The 19,227-nt window shown below is 44.3% G+C and overlaps 1 protein-coding gene across 1 annotated transcript; it reads left to right on the top strand.

Moving 5' to 3' along the window:
• Positions 1-544: 544 nt before the first annotated feature.
• On the top strand, positions 545-19,154 carry LOC307002392 (extracellular calcium-sensing receptor-like; the record flags this gene model as incomplete). The annotated part of the gene is made up of 8 exons (XM_079619974.1): positions 545-913; positions 8,921-9,158; positions 15,072-15,297; positions 15,430-15,727; positions 15,906-16,739; positions 16,917-17,138; positions 17,992-18,115; positions 18,259-19,154. 8 exons carry the CDS (start codon positions 545-547, stop codon positions 19,152-19,154), a joined length of 3,207 nt encoding a protein of 1,068 aa, XP_079476100.1.
• Positions 19,155-19,227: the final 73 nt, after the last annotated feature.

The following is a 19,227-nucleotide window of genomic DNA, read 5'->3' as shown; positions in this document are numbered from 1 at the left end:
TATGTATAATTGATGTTATATTGAATATATAGGGGGAGTCACGTGACGCGATGCAGGAGGAGGCAGCTTAACAGCGAGCTCCGCTTCAGTTTGCTACAATTATCCTGTTAATTATTTTGATTCGGTGAAAATTACAATCGTTCGGTCATTTAAGTTATACTGGAAGCGGATGATGTCAAAAAAATTCGAAATTCTCAGCCTGTGGGGACATAAAAAGGCAATTGCGTTCGCAAGCGCCTGACGCCACTCAGGAGGATCAAGATGGCCGGGCTGGTGATCGCGATCACGACAACGAACATACTGGTGGAAGTCAGGACATTGCGAACATCTATACAATTCTGACAAAAATTTCAGGTGACATGGAGGGAATCGCGGAGATACGTAAAACTACCGCGTCGGTGGAGGCTAAACTATCCTCTCTGATTACAAGATTAGTTGAGGTTGAAAATGGGTGGAGTTTTTAGAGGGTGCCGAGAAAGAATTACAGGCTAATCCACCTGCCACCAAAGCCGAGCTGGAGCAGATATGGGACAAATTGGAGGACATGGAGAACCGGAACAGACGCAACAACATTCGTATCGTTGGGATCCCGGAAGGGAAGGAAGGCCAGGACATGGTGAGCTTTCTGGTTGGACTTATCCCGCAATTGATCGACTCGTCGGGCCGGCAGCTTGAAATCGAACGTGCACACAGATCTCCTGGTCAGCGCCTCAACTCGACGGAAAGACCCCGGACGATTTTGGCAAAATTCCTACGGTCATCGGATAGGGACTTTGTGTTACGGGCGGCGAGGGTTAAAGGCAAGCTATGCTGGGAGAACATTAATATTATGGTCTTCCCTGATTTCGCCAGAACAACACAGCAGAAAAGAGACAGGTTCAAGGAATGCAAGAAAATGCTTCACACGAAGAAGGTGAGCTTCGCACTGCTTTATCCTGCAAAACTGCGAATTTGAAACTAAGAATGGCCACAAGTCATTTTCTTGCCCACGACAGGCTATGGCCTTCATTGAAAAGCTGGAGTGATCGCTGATATCCTTCTTTTGCTTTCTCCGCCTCTATAATTATTTTATTTTTATTTAATTTTTTTTATGTGTGTGTATGTACCGGTATATGCAACTGTTAGCTGTTTTTTAGTACATACAGAATACATGTCAATAATACTTGCATAGTTATTGGTTACATTTAAGACTAGAGGGGAGACCATTGAATTTCATCGGTCATGAGTCATGACTATTGGAGTAGCGGAACTGTTGCGTTAACGCCTCTTGAACGAGTCATGGACCTTTGGACTCTGGGGGGAGGGGGGGTCTTTTGACAAAACGTTGGTGCGCATGGTTCAAGTTGAAGCGCATTTTGTTTTTTTTGTTTTTGTGGGTTGTTTTGTGGGTTTATGGTCACACTAATGTTTTATTATAGTTTAGATGATGTGGACACGGCTACATCTGATTGTACATTTCAAATATGCCACTTCTTGACCTAGGTAAATTAACTTTTTTCACTTGGAATGTGAATGGGTTGGGACACCCTATTAAAAGGAAGAAGGTGCTATCAGCTCTTAGACTCAATAGATCTGATATAGTATTTCTCCAAGAGACACACCTTCTTATGCAGGAAGCTGAAAAACTAGGCAGGGCATTTGGCGGATATGTGTTTTGCAGCGAAGGGTCAAGTAACAGTAGGGGAGTTATAATATTAATAAAAAAGCAATTGCAATTTAAATGTATTAAACAAATGAAAGATAAATCGGGAAGAGTCATTATGGTCTGGGCTGAAATACAGGGGCAAAATGTATTATTGGCTAATATCTATGCGCCCAATCTTGACGATCAGAATTTTTTTATAGATTTGAAAGTGAAGTTACGAACTGCTTTGAACTATGAGATTGTGCTGGGTGGAGATTTTAATTTGTTAATGGATCCACTCCTGCTCAAGAGTATATAACACACCTAAAGCGAAATTTATATTACATAGGATGTGTCAATCTTTCGGCCTCATAGATATTTGGAGACTCTTGAATCCAAATGGGAGGGACTATACCTTTTTTTCGAATGCACATAAAATTTTTTCTAGAATAGATTTTTTCCTTTTATCAAAATCACTTATCCCTTCGGTTATTACATGTAAAATCGGGAACATCATCATCTCAGACCATGCCGGTGTATGTTTAGAGGAAAAAATCATGTAGATGGCGTCTTAATACATCTCTCTTACAAAACGTCTCGGTTACGGATGTAACCCTCGTTCCCTGAGTAGGGAACGGAGACGTTACGTCGAAATGACGACGAATGGGGTTCGCTTAGAAGCCTATCCTCTTCGAATATTAATAAAACGAGCCAATGGCAAGCAAATGCCATGGGTCTGCTGAATTTGCATAGCGTAACTCCGCCCCACAGTGTGGGTATATAAGGAAGTGAGCCGGCAACATGCAGATATGTTTCTTCGCTGAAGGAGCCAAGCTGAACTCAGGCTGTTCCAGCGGTACAGCGGAAGTGGCAGGAAGACGTAACGTCTCCGTTCCCTACTCAGGGAACGAGGGTTACATCCGTAACCGAGACGTTCCCTTTCGTAGTCACTTCGAGTTACGTCGAAATGACGACGAATGGGGTTCCCAGTCCAATCACGCCACCTCGGCTGTCTTCCAGTGCCCTGCGTAAGTCTGAGCTCCCTGTCGTGAGACTAGCACGGACGAAGGACTCCTACTTAACACAGGAATACCAAGGTACACTGGGAAGCATATCACAGTGGAATATGCAATCAGTGCCCGCCCGAAGGGGGGGGGACTTAAGAAAACACATATGACCCGGAGGGGGGAGCATACGGAGAACACTGGGGTGTCCAGCCCGTGGGGTGGAGTATTTCAACCCCAGGGGTGGCAGACTGGCTTGCCAAGGGAAAGACACATGCTCGAAGGAGGCTTACAGTGGAAATACACACGTGGGGGTCGCCCAGCGGGGGAACCATGCACATGGTGGCACCTAGCCAACGCGAAAGCTGCCGGAGGCATAACTCTGGCGTTGACGTCAACAGCGCTAGAGGAACTCAGGGCTTATCAGGCTCACCTGAGGAGAATATCGCACGTATCCAGTCCGTGGAGTGGAATGGCGAGCAAGCGAAGACACCTGAGCGGGTCCTAGCACCGGCTGGTTGAAGCGAGTACTCGGGAGGACACTGGCTCCACTCGGAGATTGTAGAATCTGGCGAATGTGTTGGGTGTCGCCCAGCCTGCAGCTCTGCAGATGTCTGTTAGCGAGGCGCCATGCGCTAGAGCCCAAGAGGAGGCCACACTCCGGGTGGAGTGGGCCGTCACACCAAGGGGGCACGGTCGACCTTGCTGCTGGTAAGCCAAAGCAATGGCGTCCACTATCCAGTGAGACAACCTTTGCTTGGAGAGAGCCCTTCCCTTCAGCTTCCCACCATAACAGACAAAGAGCTGGTCTGAGGTCCTGAAACATTGCGTTCTGTCTACGTAAGCACGGAGGGCGCGTACTGGACAGAGCAATGCCAAGGCTGGGTCTGCCTCCTCCAGGGGCAGCGCTTGCAGGTTCACCACCTGGTCCCGGAAGGGAGTGGTGGGAACCTTGGGCACATATCCAGGCCGGGGTCTCAGGATCACGTGAGAAAAGGCCGGCCCGAATTCCAGGCACGCTTCGTCTACAGAAAATGCGTGCAGGTCCCCTACCCTCTTGATGGAGGCCAGAGCAACCAGGAGCGCTGTCTTAATTGACAGGAACTTAAGCTCCACTGATTGCAGAGGCTCAAAGGGAGCACTCTGCAGGGCAGTTAGTACCACTGAGAGGTCCCAAGAGGGAACGAGAGGAGGGCGAGGAGGCTGTAGTCTCCTCGCTCCTCTCAGGAACCTGATGACCAGGTCGTGCTTTCCCACGGACTTACCATCAACTGCGTCGTGATGTGCGGCGATAGCGGCAACATATACTTTCAGGGTGGAGGGAGACAGCCTTCGCTCCAACCCATCCTGCAGGAAGGAAAGCACGACACTGATCGGGCATGATCTGGGGTCTTCTGAGTGAGAAGAGCACCAAGAGACGAAGAGGTTCCACTTCAACGCGTAGGCATGTCTAGTGGACGACGCTCTAGCGGAAGTGATGGTAGCCACCACCGCTGGTGGTAGGGTACTCAAACCTGCCTCGTCCCGTCCAGGAGCCACACGTGGAGGTTCCAGAGATCGGGACGAGGGTGCCAAAGGGTGCCCCGTCCCTGAGAAAGGAGGTCCTTCCTCAGAGGAATTGGCCAGGGAGGTGCTGTCGCGAGGAGTACAAGTTCGGAGAACCAGGTTCGGGTGGGCCAGTGCGGCGCAACCAATATGACCTGCTCCTCGTCCTCCCTGATCTTGCACAGGGTCTGTGCAAGAAGGCTCACTGGGGGAAACGCATACTTGCGGAGGCCCCGGGGCCAGCTGTGCGCCAGAGCGTCCGTGCCGAGCGTGCCCTCGGTCAGGGAGTAAAACTGGGCGCAGTGGGACGAGTCGTGGGAGGCAAACAGGTCTACCTGTGTGTCCCCGAACTGATCCCAAATCAGCTGGACCGCCTGGGGATGGAGTCTCCATTCTCCAGGAAGAGGCTGAAGCCGTGAGAGCTCGTCGGCTGCACAGTTCAGGTCTCCCGGAATATAAATGGCTCGAAGCGACCTCAGATGCTTCTGACTCCATAAGAGGAGGTGGCGGGCGAGTTGCGACATACGGCGGGAGCGTAGACCACCTTGTCGGTTGATGTACGCTACTGTCGCGGTATTGTCTGATCGGACTAGTACGTGCTGGTTCTTGAGCAGCGCCCGGAAGCGGTGCAGAGCGAGACGTACTGCCAGCAACTCGAGGCAATTGACATGCCATAGGCGGTGGGGTCCTGTCCAGGAGCCCGCGGCAGCATGTCCATTGCACATGGCACCCCAGCCCGTGGAGGAGGCATCCGTTGACACAACAACATGCCTGGAAACTCGTTCTAAGGGCACTCCGGCCCGTAGAAAGCTGAGGTTCGTCCACGGGGAGAAGGTCTGACGGCAGGTCGGAGTAACTGGTACTCGGAGCTTGCCCTGGTGCCATGCCCACCTCGGGACTCGATCGTGAAGCCAGTGCTGAAGCGGTCTCATATGAAGCAATCCGAGCGGCGTTACCGCGGCTGCAGATGCCATATGCCCCAGGAGCCTCTGAAAAAGTTTCAGTGGAACCGCACTCTTGCTCTGGATTTGTCTCAGGCAAGTCAGCAGTGACTGCGCGCGCTCGCTCGTAAGCTGCGCGCACATGGCGACCGAGTCGATTTCCATACCGAGAAAAGAGATCCTCTGCACGGGGCAAAGTTTGCTCTTCTCCCAGTTGACCCGAAGGCCCAGACGGACTAGGTGCCGGAGCACTAGGTCCCTGTGTTCGCAAACCTGGTCCCGAGAGTGAGCTAGGATTAGCCAGTCGTCGAGATAATTCAGGATGCGAACCCCGTGTTGCCGTAGCGGCACAAGGGCTGCCTCGACGACCTTCGTGAAGACGCGAGGAGACAGGGCCAGCCCGAATGGGAGGACCGCGTACTGGTATGCCTGCCCCTCGAAAGCAAACCGTAGAAACGGCCTGTGTCGAGGAAGAATGGAGACATGAAAGTAGGCGTCCTTCAGGTCGATCGCTGCAAACCAATCCTGTGGCTGCACACATTCGAAAATGCGCTTGGCCGTGAGCATCTTGAACGGAAGCCTGTGAAGGGAACGGTTCAAGACGCGCAGATCCAGGATTGGTCGTAACCCACCGGTTTTCTTGGGGACAATGAAGTAGGGGCTGTAGAAGCCGGACCTCATTGCGGCTGGAGGGACAGTCTCGATCGCACCCTTCGCCAGCAGGGTGGCGACCTCCGCTCTCATGACAGGGGCATTGCCACCGACCATAGTGAAGCGGACTCCCCTGAAGCGGGGAGGAGACCGCGCGAACTGAATCGCATAGCCGATTCTGATGGTCCGCGCGAGCCAGCGGGACAGGTTGGGAAGCTCTAACCAGGCTCCCAAGGACTGTGCCAGCGGGGTCATGCGGACGACAGACGTCCCCGCGGGGGTGCAGCGAAGCGGAATGACCGGCCCGGACGTGGGTGGCATAGCGGCCCGGTGTGGGGGCACGGTCATTAGCCGCGTCCTGCCAGAGGGAGCCAGGGAAGGACCAGCGTTCCACGGGGGCGTGCTCTGGCAGGGGTCTGGCGACAGAAGGGGATGAGAGCGGCGGGGCCCGTGGGCGGCGCGCACTGTCATTCCCTTCTGGGGGCTCAGAGATGGGGATATCAGTTCTTTCTTTAACCACATTAGGGTGCTGCCCACCCGTGGGTGAGCAGCGGGGAGTGGAGAACAAAGGATTCTCCCCCGGCCCTCCACCGGGGGAAGGAGTGGTCCTGCTACCATCTCCTGAGAAGAACTGATGGCCATCTCTGAGCAGCCCGTCTCAGGAGCGCCGCTTGGCCTGGCGTTTAGCGGGGCGCGGGGCTGGAGAGGGCTGGGGCGCCTGCCTGCGGCGTCCTCCACGACGCGGCCCGGGTGAAGGCTGCTGCTGGGGCCGTGCGGGAGGGGCGGGAGCCGCGGGAGGGCGCCCTCGGCGGCGAGCAGGCTGAGGCGTCTGAACCGACGGCTGGGTGGAGGCAGCAGCGGGCCGTCGGGGCAGAATATGACGAATAGCCTCAGTCTGCTTCTGGGCGGTTGAAAACTGTTGGGCAAAATCTTCAACCGCTCCGCCGAAGAGGCCAGCCTGGGATATGGGGGCGTCAAGCAGACGAGTCCGCTCAGCGTCCCTCATATCGGCCAGGTTGAGCCAGAGGTGTCTCTCCTGGACCACACTAGTGGACATCACCTGGCCCAGGGAGCGTGCGGTCACTTTCGTCGCCCGGAGAGCGAGGTCAGTGGCGGCACGCAGCTCATTGAAGAGCCCTGGGTCAGTCCTCCCCTCGTGCATGTCCCTGAGCATCTGGGCCTGGTAGACCTGCAGAGTGGCCATGGCATGCAATGAGGCGGCTGCCTGCCCCGCAGCTCTATAGGTCTTCGCCACCAGGGTCGACGAAAACCTACAGGCCTTGGAGGGGTGCTTAGGATCACCACGGGAAGAAGCACTCTGTGGACACAGTTGCATCGCAACAGAGCGTTCAACCATAGGCACCCCAGTGTACCCGTAAACAGCCGCCTGATCGAGAGGAGGAAAGGCGGAGGAGGTCGCCGAGCGATCACGGGAAGACAAGGGTGCCTTCCAGGACCTCGAGACCTCCTCATGCACATCCGGGAAGAAAGGCATTGGGGTTGGACGCCGACGTGAATCGGCGGCCGCGCCCAAAAACCAATCGTCCAGACGCGAGCGCTCGGGGCAGGGTGGCGGATTGCACTCTAACCCGATGCTCGCGGCTGCCCGGGAAAGCATGGCCGTCAGCTCGGGATCAGGATCGGGCAATGCTGACGCGCCCGGAGGCGGCAGCACAGCCGACCCCTCATCTCCCGAGGACTCCTGCCCACCTTGTGATGCTGTGATCGACATAGCATCGTCATTAGGAGCGCCAGACGGCGCACTCGGTCCGCCGCCGACCGTTGGCCGGGACTGATCGAGCGCATCATCTGGTCGGCTCGCGGGTTGCGGCACTTGAGAGGGGGATGTGGCCCGAGGACGAATCGTCGGTTGTTGTTGCCACACCGTCACCCTCAGGTCACCCTGGCCACCAGCCGAAGTACCAGCTCTATTACTAGAGGGGGTAGATCGGGGTGTGGATGAGGGGACTCTCACTCTTTCGAGATCACTGAGTCTCGACCGTAGTGTCGCGATGGTCATGTTTCCGCAATGAAAACATGAGTCATCCACAAGCGCTGCTTTGGCGTGCTCTAAGCCCAAACACGCAAAACAGCGATTGTGCCCATCTAAATCAGACAGCCAGTGACCACAACCAGAAGGGCACGGGCGATGCATCTTTAAAAAGACGTGCCACGCGCTTTGCTCTTTTAGAGAGAAGGAGAAATCCCCGCAGATGCTGAAGCGACCAGGGAGAGAACACACACACACTGGCAGATCACTGCTCAGATCGCAGGGAATGTGCACTCGCTGGAACTCGCTGTCACACCAACACCTGGAGGGAAGCTCGTCTCGAAGAGGAATAGAGATGATACTCAGGATGGCTTGTGGAGTGAAGGATAAACTTGGCTCCGAAAGCGAAAACATATCTGCATGTTGCCGGCTCACTTCCTTATATACCCACACTGTGGGGCGGAGTTACGCTATGCAAATTCAGCAGACCCATGGCATTTGCTTGCCATTGGCTCGTTTTATTAATATTCGAAGAGGATAGGCTTCTAAGCGAACCCCATTCGTCGTCATTTCGACGTAACTCGAAGTGACTACGAAAGGGAACCCAGTATTTCAACAAATGTTAAAAACAGAAATTAATATTTATGTAGAAACTAACTGGTCATCAGTATCCTCAGTGGGAGTGGAATGGGACGCCCTTAAGGCAGTTATTAGAGGATGTATCATTCAATTTGCCGCACATTATAAAAAACTTAAAGCACAAGAACTTTTAGAGTTGGATATTAGCATTAAGAAGATTGAAACAGAGATGAAACGTCAAGTGACATCTAGCGGTCTTAGGGAACTAACCCAGCTAAAATATAAATATAACATCATTCTGTCCCAAAAGATTGAATTTTTGTTATTCAGGACAAGACAGACATATTTTGAGTCAGGCGATAAGGCTGGGAAACTTCTAGCTAATTATATTAAACAAAAGGAGTGCTCCTCCATTATTCCATCTGTTAGGTCCTCCAGGGGAGATATATTTACAGCTGCTACAGATATAAATAGAACATTTAAAGAATTCTACATAGATCTTTACAAATCAGCATCATCATCAACTGATGATGATATTATTAGATTCCTGGAACCGCTAGATCTCCCTAAACTTTCAAATGAACAGAAGCAACTTCTTGATTCAGACATAACTCTGGAGGAAGTGATGGAGGTGGTCAAAGCTTTGCCCACAGGGAAAGCTCCTGGTCCGGATGGCTTTCCCGCAGAATTTTTTAGAGATAATGTCAAAGAACTTGCTCCATTAATGCTAGAAGTCTTTATGGAGGCATTCCAGAGAGAGGAATTACCTCCAACAATGTCTCAAGCTCTAATTAGTCTTATACTTAAGAAGGATAAAGATTCAAGTGAGTGCAAAAGTTACCGTCCAATATCGTTGATCCAATTGGATATAAAAATTTTGTCAAAAATCCTAACTAATCGTTTAAATAAAGTTATATCATCACTTATACACGAAGATCAAGTAGGATTTATTAGCGGCCGTAGTTCTTCTGATAACATTCGACGGTTTATTGACATTTAGTGGTCAGTAAGGGAGGAACAGACACCGATTGCCGCCGTCTCACTAGATGCGGAGAAGGCTTTCGACATGATAGAGTGGAAGTATCTTTTTAAAATTTTAGAAGTTTATGGGTTTGGAAACATATTTATAAGATGGATCAAATTATTGTATAAACAACCGGTAGCAGCGGTTCAAACCAACGGTCTAATTTCAGAATTTTTTCCACTCGGTAGAGGGACCCGACAAGGCTCTCCACTTTCCCCGTTGCTGTTCTGTCTTGCTTTGGAACCTTTAGCGGCCGCAATAAGAAAAGATGATGATTTTCCTGGTATTGTAGCGAGGGGGAGAAGTTCATAAGCTTATGCTTTATGCTGATGACATTTTATTATTTGTTTCTGACCCTTGTACCTTGTCTCCTTGGAATAATTGATATCTTCTCTAAGTTTTCAGGTTATAGGGTGAATTGGTCTAAATCAGAAGCTCTTGCATTGACTGCATTTTGCCCTGCCTCAGCGTTTCACCCTGGCGCATTCCAATGGCCTAAGTCAGGCATTAGATATTTAGGCATTTTATTCCCTCCAAATTTGAACGATTTAGTGAGAGTTAATTTTGACCCCTTAATAAAAAGGATTTCCTGCGATATGGATAGATGGGCTCCACTCCATATGGCAATGGCTGGTAAAGTCAATGTAATTAAAATGAGTTGTACGCCAAAACTGAATTATCTGTTACAGTCTCTCCCATTGCAAATACCTCTTTCCTACTTTAAACAGTTTGACAGATTATGTAAGGCTTTTATTTGGAATGGTAAGCGGCCTCGAATGCATTCTAATAAGCTACAGAGACCTGTCGAGAAAGGTGGTCTAAGCTTGCCTAATATTTTGTTTTATTATTATGCTTTTAGTCTTAGACACCTGGCTCATTGGTCACTTCCTCCCCCCCCCTCTGGTATAAGATCGAACAATCTATCTTGCCTTCCATTTCACTGTTACAGACTCTGTCTATTAAACTGGAAGGAGAGTTGAAGGAACATCCTATTATTTCACACTTGCAGACAGTATGGTTAAAAATTTCCCGTATGCAAGGCTGTGACCCTTACCTAAATTCTTACTCAAGCATCTGGTTAAACCCTAAATTGCGTATTAATAAAAACCCCTTTCTATGGAAGGAATGGATTAAGAAGGGTGTTGTTATATTAAGCGACCTTTATGAAAATGGTAGTCTGAAGTCATTTGAACACATACAACAGCAGTATGGTGTATCTAGATCTCAGTTTTTCCGGTATTTACAGTTACGACATTTACTTTGTACTACTTTTGGTTCTAGTTCACAGCTTCCTAAGTCAGCAGATGTACACTGCATGGTAATGTCGGCATATGGGAAGGGTCATGAAGCATCAGTGTACTATTCCTGGTTGATTCAAAGCCTTGGTGATGGAGCTTTATTGGCTCTTAAGAAAATATGGGAAAGAGATCTGAATCTGATATTCGATGATGAGGAATGGAATAGAGTTTTAAAGAATGTAAAAACGGCATCTAGGGATGCAAAGATACGCCTTATACAGTTTAAGATCATGCACCGTTTTTACTGGACTCCTTCCAGATTGTATAGACTTGGATTAAAAGATACACCATATTGCTGGAGGTGTAATACTGAGGATGGAGATTTAATTCATGCTCTGTGGTCCTGTACAAAAATTCAGGATTTCTGGAAAAAAGTTCATAAACACATTTGCACAATTTTGGATACTAATATTTCATTATGCCCTCAATTGTTTATTTTAGGAGGGTGGGCAGATAATGCAATAAGAGACAAACACATAATGCACTTGGTACAAACCAGTTCAATGATTGGCAGACAAATAATTCTTAGGAGTTGGAAGTCAGAGGAGGCCCCTTCTTTTCAAGAATGGTTAACAGAACTAGGTAGAGTGTCCGCATTTGAAAAAATGTCTTATAAACAGACTGATAAAGTAAATCTATACTGTAAGAAATGGTTCAGATACTTAATTTATTTGGAAAAGGGGATGTAATAATTATGCAAGAAACTTACACTCAAAAACCTAATTTGTGTTGGAATATGTATGTGTTTTTTATTTATTTTTATTAAATTTTTTCCTCTCCATTGTATGTTGGAAGTTATCTTAATTGTACTTATTTTGGGTAGTTGTGACCAGTCGGGGAGGGAGGGGGTTGAGGGTTATTGGAGCAAAAATGTTGATTCTGTACAGATGTATTGTGTTGCATTCTGGAAAGTTGAGAATCAATAAAAACTGTTAATCTATATTGAATATATAATTACTGTACCATGTAAATCAAGGCCGTAACCATGTCTTGAACATTGGCGGGGGTGTTATTGGTCTTTTTATTTAAAGGAATTAAACGATTACAAGGAATTTAAGGGAATAAAGAAAAATAAATAAGAACACTGAAAGTTCCAGGTATATTGTAATTATGAAGGAATCAAAAACTATTTCCAAAGAATATTTTATTTCAAAACTTTGCACACACTAACTCTTATTTGTATATTTTTAATGTGTTAAAAATACTAAACATTTCTTGTCTCATCACATTCCGTATCGAATTGCATGAATCGTAAATAATAGCATATTTTCAATTAAAAACTAAAATTTCATGAAAAAAAGTTTACTAGTATGCATCACACTCTCAGTCGTTTAACATTTCTATTGTAAATTTATTGTAAACATTGTCAAAAATGTACATGTACTTACATTTTACCACACTCTCTTTCACTGCAAAAAATAAAGCGTCGCATTGGAGTTCACTCTAGTCTTCTGTAAGTAACAGTAAGTCCCACCTTCTTTGATGTGATTGGCCATCTCAAACATTTTGACATTGACAAGCGGACTGGAGTGCAACAGAGCAGCATCAAGAATATCAAATATTGGGGGAGACAATTTGGCCATTTCTAATTATTGCAGGGGAATTAAATGCATTGACACCATTATATGAAAACAGAACTGAGCTGGACGATGACATTACTGTTTTTTTCCAGAGCGGCTATATATATATATATATATATATATATATATATATATATATATATATATATATACATATATATATATATACATATATATATATAAACTAAGTTAATATATATATATATATATAAATTAATAACTTTTTTACAACAACTTACTTAAGCTGGACTATGACGTCATTTTCTTCTAGATCTGCTGTACAGCCGAAACAATTTTATTGCATTATTTTCCTGTAATCACTGCACTGCAAAAAATGCTTTTCTGACTTAGTATTTTTGTTTTGTTTCCAGTCCAAATATCTAAAAATTATTAAATCAAGAAGCATTTACTAGAGAAGTAAAATGACATAAGAAATTATATTTTGTTTTAAGATAAAAAGAAAGTAATTTAAGTATTTTTTGCTTAAAAGAAGAAAGAAAAAAAAATTGAATTTGAATGGAAAACAAGAATTTTTTTCTTACCCCATGGGCAGATAATTTTGCTTGTTTTAAGCAAAAAATACTTAAATTACTTTCTTTTTATCTTAAAACAAAATAGAATTTCTTATGTCATTTTACTTCTCTAGTAAACGCTTCTTGGTTTAAGAATTTTTAGATATTTGGACTGGAAACAAAACAAAACTGGAAACAAAACAAAAATACTAATTAAGAAAGTATTTTTTGCAGTAAAGCTGCTTTGAAACAATCTGCACTGTAAAAAGCACTATATAAATAAAGGTGACTTGACTTGTCCCCCTCAATGTATATGGTGATTAAGGCCCTGATGTAAATATACCAAATGTAAAATGAGTAGACAACGCTTAAAGGGCATCTTGCAGGTTTTTTTTTTTCTTCAAAATTAATATATAACCTTGTATGAAAATACCATATGAAAAGTAAATGCAGGATTTAAAATCGTTTTGCAAGACATAAGGGCACAAATTTAGTAGAAAACGGGACCGTTTCCTTGACCGTGTTGAAAAAACGTTTTTTTTTTCACCATCGCGTCATATTACGTCACGCGAGGGAGTCGTTTGCCGCCGGGCTCTTGCTCAGTGCAGAGTAGGTTGGTATTCAGTTGGAGCGGTCGTGATTCAGTGTGTTTTCGGTGGTTATTGTATTTCAATTAATCATCATCGTGGTAAATTATTGTGAATTATGGCCTGTCAGGACATCGAGTCCACAGGTTTCCGAAGAATCCAAACAAGAAAAAGGACGGTGCTATCTCCCGTGCGCGTTTTGTGCAGGGTAAGAGACGGGACTTCACTTCTGCATCTGCTTTAAAAAACGCGGTAGTGTGTAGCGTTCACTAAAGACCGGATTATTATAATCTCGGCGACATGGAGTTATATGATGACGGCGATATGTGCACACTGTCCCGGCTCCTTCATCGGGTCGCCCGGTCCGCTGTCAGATTGTGTTTCGACCGCCGGCAGGAAACAGGTCACGGATCCGTCAGAGATCACTTATTGTATATCTGTTTTACAAAATGCATACATATGTACCTGTCTTAATTTAATTAACATATCCTACATAAACTTGTAATGTAATGCATTTATGTGTTTGTTATTAGTCTGCAGCCGACACTTATTATAAATAAAATATATTAAGTTAATTTTCAATCTGTACTCCGAATTTTAATGTTTGTGTTGGCGTTTTCTACATATAAAGTTTTTATACAGTAAGACAGTTGTGATTGTGATTATTTTTGTATTCATTGTCACCAAATGGGACCATTCAAAGCCTTTATAATGTCCCTCTTCCTCTTGAAACTGTCTCCTAATGGCTGACATACACAACACATGCAGGTAAGGGTCTAAATAATAGCTTTACTTTTGCCTGATACATGATAATAATCTGTACAATATTGTGATCTGAGCATAGTGTTATACATATCGTCGGCTAACGTGAATAAATCTATAAGCTAGTAACACTGTTCTCTCATCGAGACCCGACTCCTGCCCTGTTCTCCTCACACCACAGCTCAATGCGTCTCCTCTGACCGTTGTTTTGTGTAATCCTGGCCTGTCTACTCTCTTGGCTTCATATGAGGCACATAATTATATGGCTGAGGTCTGTCATACGAGTAAACATTTAGGCTACAATTTCCTCAGTGTCCGAACTGTCATTGCTTTCCTATTGTTTACTTTGACCGCTCTCCCTCATGTTACGTCACTTCCGGTTTGGCGGTTTTCAAATGCGGAAGTAACATTTTCTCACAAAAACGACTCCAGAAGCCTAAATAGCGTTTTATAAGTATATGTTTATATTTAAATATAGTTCCTACATTATTTTTCTATACATTGGCTCACTGGGTACTCTAACCTGCAACATAGCCTTTAAGTTTGTTACAGTGTCCATGCTACAGGTCTGATCCACCTTTTTTTAATTATTATTACATATTTACAGTGTTTACAGTCCATAGTTAAAAAAGCACAAGCATAACTATGGTGAAATGAACAAACATAGAAAATAACACATTTAAAGTTGTTATGCGACCACTTTATTAAACCAGAATTGCATTAAAGATTGAAAACGTTCAAATCCTTTTTAATTGAATGTTTAAAGGTTGTCTCGTGGTTGAATGTGTATCAGGCGTGCATTATAATTGGTTAAAAGAGTGATTCAATTCACAAGGGCTTGGTACATTAAAGATTGACAGCAGGAGGGGCCTATGCTTTTGGTGTGCTTGTCTTCAGGTGAAAAGTTAAATCCATCCCTCAATCGCAGATTATCTATATATGCTGTACCCATTAGATTAATTTCTCTTTGTCAGTTATGGCATGGATTTATGCAATGTTGCTTACATTTTGGCCTCTGTGTATTGGTTTGCAGAGTCAGCTTAAAAGCAAGGACAACTGTCTCTTTCAGGGAGACGATGATAAATACAGCTTTTACCAGGGGGGAGATGTGGTTTTGGGAGGGATTTTTCCTTTGCATTCCAGCCCTATATCGTCATTATTTTCTTTCAGGACCAAACCTAAACCAACCAAGTATAAATTGTGTGTCATGCTTTCATCATCTGATAGATGTTGTGTAAAACAATTTAAATGTTTAGAAATTGTTTTAATTTCCTTAGTCGTATTGCAATTATGCAATGCATTCAATACATGTGTGTGTGAAATCTGTTGCAGCTTTACCCCTCGAGCACTGAGGTGGATGCAGACGATGATCTTTGCTGTGAGAGAAATAAACCAGCGGCAAGACCTTTTGCCAAACCTATCTCTGGGCTACCACATCAGGGACAGCGGTGATGACATACCTGTATCTGTCAAGAGGTCTCTTCTCCTGGTCAATGGACAGCCAGAGAGGGACAGTGGACAAAGCTGTGAAGACACACAAAAGCAGCCAAGCCCTGTAATTGTGGGAGATGCTGCATCAGGAGTCTCTATGGCTGTTCTGAGAACTCTAGGCTCATTCAAAATACCCTTAGTAAAACATTTAACATTATTCATTTTTGCATTTCTTTCTTGGTTATGAAGGTTGTAGTGTTGTATTGATTTAATTCTATCATATATTGTTTGACATATAGATTAATATTACTTAATTGATCTTCAGTAAAATTAAAATTAGACTTTTAATCTTACTGAAATGTGTTTTTATATTTTAGGTGAGCTACTTTGCATCCTGTTCCTGTCTCAGCAACAAGAGAGAGTTCCCAGCATTCATGCGGACTATGCCAAGTGATCTATTTCAGATTAAAGCTTTGGTAAAACTTGTATATTATTTTCAATGGACATGGGTCGGGGTGATTGGTGTGGATTCAGACTATGCTCGGTTTGCCATCCAGCTCTTCCTGAAAGAGTCATTAAGATTTAACGTTTGTCCTGCTTATGTCCACTTTTATCCTGTTGCACTGACGCAAGATGCAGTGGAGAAGCTTGTGAACATTTTAAAAGCCTCATCTGCTACAGTAACAGTAAACTTCTCTGGGGAATCAGAACTACATAGTATACTAAAAGAGTGCAGACGCCAAAATGTTACTCATCTTCAGTGGATTGCCAGTGAGGCCTGGGCCACATCAAAAGTCCTCTGGGAGGATTTTGATGATCTGTTAAAGGGAACATTGGGGTTTGCCATACGAAGAGCTGATATTCCACATCTTGGCAGTTACCTCAGAAGAGTAAATTTTTCTGTTGCTGAGACGTCCCATTTTCTCTCTGAGTTTTGGGAAGAGACTTTCCGTTGTCGGCTGAATGGGTCCTTAAACACCCATGTGCATGGAGAAGCAGCACAGAACTGGCCACCCTGCAATGGCAGTGAGAGTTTGGATGATGTGTACACTCCTTATTCAGATGTGTCACAACTCAGAGTGTCCTACAATGTTTATAAGGCTGTCTATCTCATAGCACATGCGCTACACGACATGAGCACATGCGTCCCAGGAAAGGGCCCTTTTCACAATGGGACATGTGGGAGTCTAAATCAAATTCTGCCATGGCAGGTGTGTGTTACTCACCATTTTACGTTCTCTGCATTTATAGCGCTGATAAGGAATTATCAAGCAGTGTACAAGTTTAAAAGCAACAGTTAAATATAACATCTGTGTATCTAAATATTTCCATCCATGCATTTGAATGTTTTTGCTTTGCATCATCCTTTCTCCCAACCTTCATCTAAGCTCCTGCACTACATGAAACAAACACATTTCACAACATTAGGGGAAGAGGTCAGATTTGATGACAACGGTGATCCTATTGCATCCTATGATCTGATGAACTGGCAAAGAAGATCTGATGGCTCCCTTCAGCTAGTGAGGGTGGGATTCTATGATGCCTCCCTTGAAGAAGACAAGGACCTAATAATAGATGAGCCAGTAATTATGTGGCACAGAGGAGAGAAGGTGTGTGCCATCCCACTCATCACCAGATATTGTTTACTATGTTTGTTTTGCCTTCAAATCTTCCCAATGATTATGGCTGAACTTAATAAAATCCAGTTTTGTAACTTTACATGGCAATGCACTATTGATTTCATTTTGTACTAAACATTTGTATATACATTTTGGATCACACTGTAGTTTAGGGTCCAATTCTCACGATTAACTTACTATTAACTATGACTTTTGCCTCAATAAACTCCTAATTAGTAAGGTAGTTGTTAAGTTTAGGTATTGGGTAGGATTAAGGGATGTAGAATATGGTCATCCATAATAAGGCATTCAAATGTGCTCTTAATTCATATGTACTAAATCGTCCCCTTGGAATTATAAGGTTCTATCTGACATTTTTGTCAAAATTGAGTTATTCACATATTCTTATTCTGTGACAACTTATTTAGATTATGTGATGTTGTTTTTTAAGTTGTGTACATTTTGGAACTTTTTATTTAGAAAATAAAAAGGTTCTTTCTACACAGTTGAATGGAATGCAAAAACTTTAAAGCTCAATATCTCAAAACCAGTCAGAATGCAGATAGAACCTTATAATTCCAAGGGGACGAAATTGCAGCTACTAACTTAGTAATATGCATGCTAATAAGCAACTAGTTGACAGTGAGAATTGTACCCTAAACTAAAGTGTTACCAAAATAATTATGTTAAATGTAAATAATCCGGCTATATTTTTTATTTATAAGGTTGCATAAGTTGCAGGTTTTAAGTTGCATATTTCTTTATGCAATGAAAGTATGTGGTGATACGCACTCTCATTGAGTTCAGACTACATTTCTACTGCTTGTTCTGTTGTGGTCATTAGGCACCAGAATCATTGTGCAGTCAAAGCTGTCTGCCAGGCTCCAGGAAGGCCAGGCAAAAGGGAAAGCCAGTTTGCTGCTTTGACTGCATACCGTGTGCCGAAGGAGAGATCAGTAATCAAACAGGTGTACATTTCTTCACAGCTCCTCACTTAATGGAATTTTGAAAAAAAAAAGAAAAAAAAATACAAAACAGTCAATCAATTAATAAATGTAAACATTTATATAAATACATTTTATGCTCCCCCTTTTCACAATTTTTTTCACAGACTCAAATGATTGCCTGACATGTTCAAAGGAAACATGGCCAAACCAAGCCAAAGACCAGTGCATTCCAAAAACATTAGAGTTTTTGTCCTTTCAGGAGCCCTTGGGAATAATCCTATGGGCATTTTCAGCATTCGGGGCCTGTGCAGCATTAGCAGTGCTTGGTGTGTTTATAATGTACAGGAAAACACCAGTCATACGAGGAAACAATATGGAGTTGAGTTTCCTTCTCCTCCTGTTCCTCTGCGCATGCTTTCTGATTGGCCTGACATTTATAGGGAAGCCCACTGACTGGTTATGCCGGACTCGGTATCCAGCCTTTGGAATCAGCTTTACTCTCTGTATTTCATGCATCTTGGCAAAAACTGTAGTAGTTTTAATGGCATTCAGGGCCACCCTCCCTGGCAGTAATGTCATGAAGTGGTTTGGCCCTGCTAAACAAATATCAAGTGTAATCTTGTGCACTTTTGTGCAAGCACTTATTTGCATCATATGGTTAACAACTAAGCCTCCTGTTGCTGCATATAACACCAAGTTCATGAGTGCAACAATAATTGTTGAATGTGCTGTAGGATCTGAAATTGGTTTTTGGTGTGTGTTAGGATATATTGGCCTCCTTGCTTCTTTGTGTTTCTTATTAGCATTTTTGGCCAGAAAATTACCAGATAACTTTAATGAGGCTAAATTTATCACATTCAGCATGCTTATATTTTTTGCTGTGTGGATAACATTCATCCCAGTTTATGTAAGCTCTCGTGGGAAGTATATGGTTGCTGTCCATGTCTTTGCTATTCTAGCTTCTGCCTTTGGTCTCTTGCTGTGTATATTTGCTCCTAAGTGTTATATTGTACTTCTGAAACCTGAGAAAAATGACAAAAAACATATGATGAAAAAATAACAAAAAAAAAGTTGTAATAATACGGTACAGTAAAAAATGCCTGAATAGACCAAATTTTTCCTCAGCAGAAATT

Source organism: Phoxinus phoxinus, assembly GCF_949152265.1.
Source record: "Phoxinus phoxinus genome assembly, chromosome: 8".
In the NCBI taxonomy this organism is placed as follows: domain Eukaryota; kingdom Metazoa; phylum Chordata; class Actinopteri; order Cypriniformes; family Leuciscidae; genus Phoxinus; species Phoxinus phoxinus.
This window is presented reverse-complemented; position numbering and strand designations above follow the sequence as displayed.